The 6,981-nt window shown below is 39.2% G+C and overlaps 1 protein-coding gene across 1 annotated transcript in view; it reads left to right on the top strand.

Moving 5' to 3' along the window:
- The window catches only part of IMPG2 (interphotoreceptor matrix proteoglycan 2), a 101,048-nt gene that overhangs the window by 69,608 nt on the left and 24,459 nt on the right, over positions 1-6,981 (top strand). The window contains exon 12 of the mRNA XM_055259840.2: positions 6,623-6,926. Coding sequence (XP_055115815.2) covers positions 6,623-6,926 — 304 coding nt within the window. The remainder of the gene's footprint in view (positions 1-6,622; positions 6,927-6,981) is intronic.

The raw sequence follows: 6,981 nt of genomic DNA, 5'->3' as shown, positions 1-6,981 counted from the left end.
ACATATTAGACAAAATAGGTTAGAAGAGATTTACAGGGAGTACATTTATTTGGTGTGTATTTATTCGTTCACTTATTCATTCATTCAAATATGTTTGTTTTGTGCTTTCCATGTGCCAAATGCTTGTGAAACTAAGACAAATAAGGTGTGGCTCTGCCTACAAAAATTTCTGGTCTGGTGGTAGCAGACAGATTTCTAAACAAGGTGATGCAGATATTGTCCTAGAGGTCCATCCGGGGTCCAGTGGCAGGGAGTGATGAGAGCACCACTACTCTCTGCTTCTAATCACATTCTCTAACCACAGGAGGAGCTTTGTGATGATATTTTAGAATCATATTGTAAAGATGAGAATTTCTATATAAGCCAGAGGCTGCAAACTGGAGACTAGCTGGATCCAACTATAGACTTGCAGCTTGGGACCAAATTTTAAAAAATAAGTCAATATTTTAAAACTACGAGATTTTTACATAAAAATGTAGATTTCTGGCTTCTTTTGAACGCCAGGAGGATCTGCTACTCTTAAATTCATGTTCCCTTGTGGCAGAAAGTGGCTGGAGCTTGGCTGTGGCTGCCCCTTAATGATGGCAAGCACCAATAGGGCTCACTTGTTCATTTATGTTGCAGTGCTTTCATTTGCATTGATGCCAACTCCTTACTTCTTTGAATAGTGATTACTGTAGGGCATTCATTAACAATTTAAGGAGACATCAGAATGTTAATGGGAGATGATAAGACATGAAAACGAGGAATGATTAATTAGAAATGTCTAGTTATTACTTTCTTTTTAATTTATTCCTTCCCTCCCTTTCTTCATGCCCTTGCCAATTGTTAGCAAGATTTTACTCTACCATAGAAGTGAGGTGGGTTTTTGCCCACAGATTTTATTTTTAAAAATTATTTTATATACAGAGCTGACATAATTGTATTACTAATCATTTTATTGTTTTTATTATTAGTAATAAAGGCTTTATTCAAAGAGTTAAAAAAAAGTTATTTTAGAGCTAGGAATATTGGGAAATTGAATTTGACACTTTTCCGGCACCCTGACTTGGAAAATCACTTGTACAGCGTGCTTTCTTTAGGACTACCAAACTTTTCAATTGGCGGTAGCAGAAATGAAACTGGCCAATATAATAAAGTTGTCAATATACTACTTTGAACTAAAAGAATGCACAAGTTAAATTTGTTACTATGGGAACATCTATGGATAGAAAAATTAATGAAGGGCTATTCCTGGCATGTATGTGTTAACCTTTCAAAATGTATAGGAAAGCTTCATTGCCATGCCATTTTTTGGGGAATATTTGTTTGGAAGGGATGGTCTGTCTTCTTTATTTGAAAAGTCAAGTTGTTTACTTTCACATTTTATGTTGCCTGTTAGTGACTTGACTTTTTAAAAGATTTTATGTATTGTTTTACTTTTAATTTGAATGAAGTGAAAAGGCATTTTGTTTACAGATACACTGAAATGGCATATTACTGCTTGAGGATTTCTTTTTCGTTGAGGATTCAGCTGCTTTCCTAATGTGTGCCAGGTTATACGCTCTGTCTGATAAAACTCAATTTCTTAAGCATGGCTTGAAGGGCTTAAGCTATCTCATGAATTTTTTTTAAGGCACATTTGGAATTTGCAAGAATATATGGGTAGCTTTAACACATCTCTGGAAGTAGTTTTAGATAATTAAAAGGAAAAAAGTTAATTCCCTCTTATGGTATGATCATCATCAGTGTAACTACTTTATTGAAAAACAGAACTTGGTATTGAGCAAATGGCCTTCTTTCCCCTAACTACGTATGTAGTTTTCAATCCTAGGAAAATAAAGGGGAAGGCTAGAAACTTTTTTTCTATGTAAACAGGCTCCATATTCCATAGAGCAGATATTTGAATATTAGGAGATGGCCTCCCACACTCCCGCCATCTGTGTTGACCTGGGTCTTATAAACCTGTGGAATATGCTAACCCAAATGAGAGCATGGACTGCCAAATCTGTTTGCTCTAGTTTCTCCTCTGAAAATCCTTTTACCACTTGGAAATATATACTTGTAGAGACCTCTGGATGAATAGCTGTTAGTGGGAAAACCACTGACACTGAGAAATCTAGAGACTTGGCTGCTTCCAGGCTGTTTTTTTCTCTTTTTTTGTGTCCTTGAGCATTTCACTTCTATGATCCTCAGTTCTCTATCTTTAACAGGCATGGTTATACTATATGTGTTCTTGAGTCCTTCTAAGTGTAAAATGTGATAATTTTGTTATGTTCACATACATGTGCATGCTCAGCCCCTCTTCCCAACATAAGATTTTTACAAGCCAAAGGATGGCCTCATAAAGCACATGAGCCTTTGGCAAGACGAGAGCTGATGTTTTTACTTAACTTTTTGCCTTTCACTTTCTGGACTTTAATTTGTTGTCTTCCATTTCTCTGGAAATGAACTCTTGCTCTACCTCCTCTTTTCTTGAGGACTCAGAATAACTTAGACCCTCTAGGCAGAAATATGAACCAGCTTTATGTCTATTTGGTGCTAAGTTATGTAGGAGCACTCTGCACACGGGTCAGCAATTGCAAGCCACCTCTACTGAATAGAGTTATGTAAGGTTAACTCTACTCCTGGTAACTGCATGGTGTTTTTTGAGACAGTGTCTTGCTCTGTCACCTGGGCAGGAGTGCAGTGGTGTGATCATAGCTCACTGAAGCCTCAAACTCCTTGGGTTCAAGTGATCCTCCTGCCTCAGCCTCCAGAGTACTATAGGAATGCACTATAGGAGTGCACCAAGGCACCCAGCTATTTTTTTTTATTTTATGTTTTTTGTACAGACAGAGTCTTACTCTGTTTCCCAGACTTGCATGCTCCTAAAGTTTACTAGAAAAATGCCAGAAGTCATCTCTCCAATTAGATCTTTTTTTTTTTTTTTTTTGACCTGAATCATGAAACATGTCTTATTATCCTCAGGTTCACTTCTGTTAGGGGATTCCCCAAGAGGGAATTTTGTGTCCTCAGATCTTTCTCTTTCTGTTTTGTATCTAGTCATTTGATGATGGCCTCTGGCTTCCTCTTTCTTTACAGATGTCTTGCTTTTTCTGTCATACATTTCACGTCAACAGATTCAGGAGATTTGGTTATTAGACTCCCGTCTAATTCCAAGATATATCTTGCTTCTATTTCTTTTTTTTTTAACCAAAGCTACATTGCCAAAAATGTTTGCTAACATTGCATCATATACTTTTTATCACTCTTCTTTTTCCTTTCCAGATTTTTATTTTCTAGCTAAATTTAGATTTAGCCAGAATGATATCATTTTTGGTTCATGTTGTTGTTTTAAGTGATTCTCATTCCTTATTTGCTGGGCATTTATATTTCATTTTGGATTGTCTAATCACTTTTTGACAGAAATGACTTAAACTTTAATGGATTTTTAAATGCACTGTATTATAAAATGATGGCATATTTGCATAATATCACTCATCCAGGGTCTCAACAGTAACAGAATCATCTAGAAGAATCTACCAATGGAGATGTGGATAGGGTTAAGGGAGCAAAAAAAGAATGTTGAGGTATGCAGACACTAACAACAGTGGGAAGCAATTGCCACTACCATCCATTGGATTACAGAGGAAGGGGAAGAAATGCTGTTACCAGAGCCCACTGACAGCTGGAGCTGTAATTGCGGAGGGAGGAGCACGGCTGTGCTAGACACATAGTATTGAGGCTTGGAGGAAGCAGGGAAGAAATACCCTGATCTCTCCTTCCTCCTGTCGTTTGATCTGCGTATGCTTCCCATTGGCCAAACTCAAACAGAAAACAAATGCAAGGGAGCAGGGGTGGTGCAGATCACAGGGTTCAGCCTCCTAGTGCAGAGGGCAGGAAGAGAAGGATCTGAAGTGGTGGTGACAAATACAGAATAATCAGCATGGTGACCCACTTAAAATAGGAACCAATGAAAACAACATGGACAAGGCAGGAAGTGATGTTGTAACTGAGTTCCACAAAAGAAAATAAGATTGTTTGACAGAGTGCTTTTAAAGATGGTAGATGAAACTGTGGGTAACCCTCTGTAGAGCCAATGACCTTCTGTTATTACCATCTTTCCTGTGCATTTGTCACTAGGGGAAGGGACAAAGTAGGACATGCCTGGTGGTTTCTTGCCTCATGGTCCCCCTTCTGTGATTGGGAGAGTGTGTAGTTCAAAGCCTTTTCACACAGATCTTTGACAGAGAGACAAGGGGCACTGTGAAGACAAAGCATAAAAGACTAATTAGGCCTTGTGTATTAGTCTGTTTTCACATTGCTGATAAAGACATACCTGAGACTGGGCAATTTACAAAAGAAAGAGGTTTAATGGACTTACAGTTCCATGTGGCTCAGGAGGCCTCACAATTATGGCACAAGGTGAAAGGCATGAGTCACATGGTGTTATACAAGAGACGAGCACTTGTGCAGGGAAACTCCCCTTTATAAAACCATCATATCTCGTGAGACTTATTCACTATCACGAGAACAGCATGGGAAAGACTTGCTCCCATGATTCAATTACCTCCCACCAGGTCTCCCCCACAACACGTGGAAACTCAAGATGAGATTTGGGTGGGGACGCAGTCAAACCATATCACCTTGTTTTGGGTTAGCTCTCTTCATGGGCCAGTATGTTCTGTTTTATTTCATGGCCATAGACTAAACTCTAGTTAGCCACCCTAAAATTGTGTGCTTTTGTTCAAAAAGCATATTAGACTAGAGACTGTCAGTGCAAATTTAATATTGCTGATAGAAGTCTCCTGGAGGAGGGGGAGGAGGTTAGATTCAGCATTTCTTATTTGTAGTTTTCATTTTGTTCAGAGCTATAACATGAATTCTAGTCTTTTGATAGAGTTATAAATATGGAAATTTCTTAAAGGTTCCAGTTGAAAAGAAATAAAATCATTTAGCAATTGAAGAAGTATATTAGAAACACAGGCTGGAATATTATGTCCAGAACATGATCCAGCCATTTCCTCTACTAGGGAACTTTTACAAGTACCCATGTCTAGGTTCCCCTCCCAGACCAATTAAGTTAACATTTCTGAGTGTCAGGCCTGGGAATTTGTGTTTTTCAAAAGCTTCCATGTGATTCAAATACCTACTTTTGTTTTTTTTTTTTGAGACGGAGTTTTGCTCTTGTTGCCCAGGCTGGAGTGCAATGGCACAATCTTGGCTCACCACAACCTCCGCCTCCCGGGTTCAAGTGATTCTCCTGCCTCAGCCTCCCGAGTAGCTGGGATTACAGGCATGTGCCACCACACCCAGCTAATTTTGTATTTTTAGCAGAGACAGGGTTTCTCCATGTTGGTCAGGCTGGCCTCGAACTCCCAACCTTAGGTTATCCGCCTGCCTCGGCCTCCCAAAGTGTTGGGATTACAGGCGTGAGCCACTGCGCCCGGCCTCAAATACCTTCTTAGGACTGAAAAGGATTGTTCTTTTCTCTTTTCCTTTTTCAGTTTTCATACACCCAGGAAATATTTTATGAGTTTTTTCCCTGTGGATTGTACTTATCTATCTTTGTTATTCAGAATCTGGAATAGATTGAACTATATAAACTTCTGCCAAATACCATGGCCATTTTACCTCTTAGCATTATTGTTAAACTTTTTTTTTTCTTTTTTAAGAGACAACGTCTTGCTCTATAGCCCAGGCTGGAGTGCAGTGGGGTGATCATAGCTCATGGTAGTCTTGAACTCCCAGGATCAAGTGATCCTCCTCCCTCAGTCTCCCAAGTAGCTAGAACTCCAGGTGTGTGCCACCATACCTGGCTAATTTTTTGTTGTTGTGATGGGGTCTTGCTATATAGCCCAGACTGGACTCCTGGCCTCAAGTGATCCTCCTGGCTCAGCTTCCCAAAGTGCTGGGATTATAGACCTGAGCCACTGTGCCTGGCTGATCATTGTACATTTACATAGACAGTTCGTCATAAAATTAAATAATTAACATGTTCAAAGATTGTGTTTCTGTATTCTTCTCCATTTCTGAAGCTACATTTTAAGATAAGATTAGTAGTACATTAGTAAAACATCACTAGAAAGAGGAAATTGTTAATGTTTCATAAGTGTGATACCATTTCACAGGAGTGGCTATTGATTTGAGGTAACCAGACTACATTTTGATGTGGTGACATTTCTGACCAAACTAGAGGGCCTTCATTAACTAATTATCTTTTCAGAATGATGAATAAAGTTGCCAGTTGTTCTTTCCTGCTGTGGGCAATGTACTTAGATCTTTGCCAACAAGTTACAGATAACAGTAACTTCTATGTATTTAAAGTCATTTAAGCTAAAAACACAGAGGAAAATGAACCATCTAAAGCAAAAAAAATTTTCTCTCACAAATTCACTTTGTTTGAGGGCTTTTAAATATGTTACCTCATCTGTCCTTGCTTTTCAGGTGAGAGGTGATACACTTTTTCTGTAGATATTGGAATTTGACTATAAATCTGTTTGATTCTGGAGCCCATGTCTCCTCCTACTCCCAATATTATTAATACACCGCCTCCTTGTCCCTAGAAAATCTGGGAATATAGACAGATAGGTGGTATTTAAAATCACTTTTTATATGTTTCTTTTATCTATGATATGATTTAGCCTTTTTTTCCCCCCAGGATAATACCTTTCAAGCTGCATGGCCCTCAGCAGATGAATCCATCACCAGCAGTATTCCACCACTTGATTTCAGCTCTGGTCCTCCCTCAGCCACTGGCAGGGAACTCTGGTCAGAAAGTCCTTTGGGTGATTTAGTGTCTACACACAAATTAGCCTTTCCCTCGAAGATGGGCCTCAGCTCTTCCCCAGAGGTTTTAGAGGTTAGCAGCTTGACTCTTCATTCTGTCACCCCGGCAGTGCTTCAGACTGGCTTGCCTGTGGCTTCTGAGGAAAGGACTTCTGGAACTCACTTGGTAGAAGATGGTGAGAAACTTTACTCGCTTTTCATACTTCTTATTGTGTCCGATGACAGGGGTTT

The sequence above is a fragment of the Symphalangus syndactylus genome, chromosome 21 (assembly GCF_028878055.3).
Source record: "Symphalangus syndactylus isolate Jambi chromosome 21, NHGRI_mSymSyn1-v2.1_pri, whole genome shotgun sequence".
NCBI classification, from domain to species: domain Eukaryota; kingdom Metazoa; phylum Chordata; class Mammalia; order Primates; family Hylobatidae; genus Symphalangus; species Symphalangus syndactylus.
The sequence above is the reverse complement of the archived record's forward strand: the minus strand, read 5'-3'. Positions and strand labels throughout refer to the sequence as shown.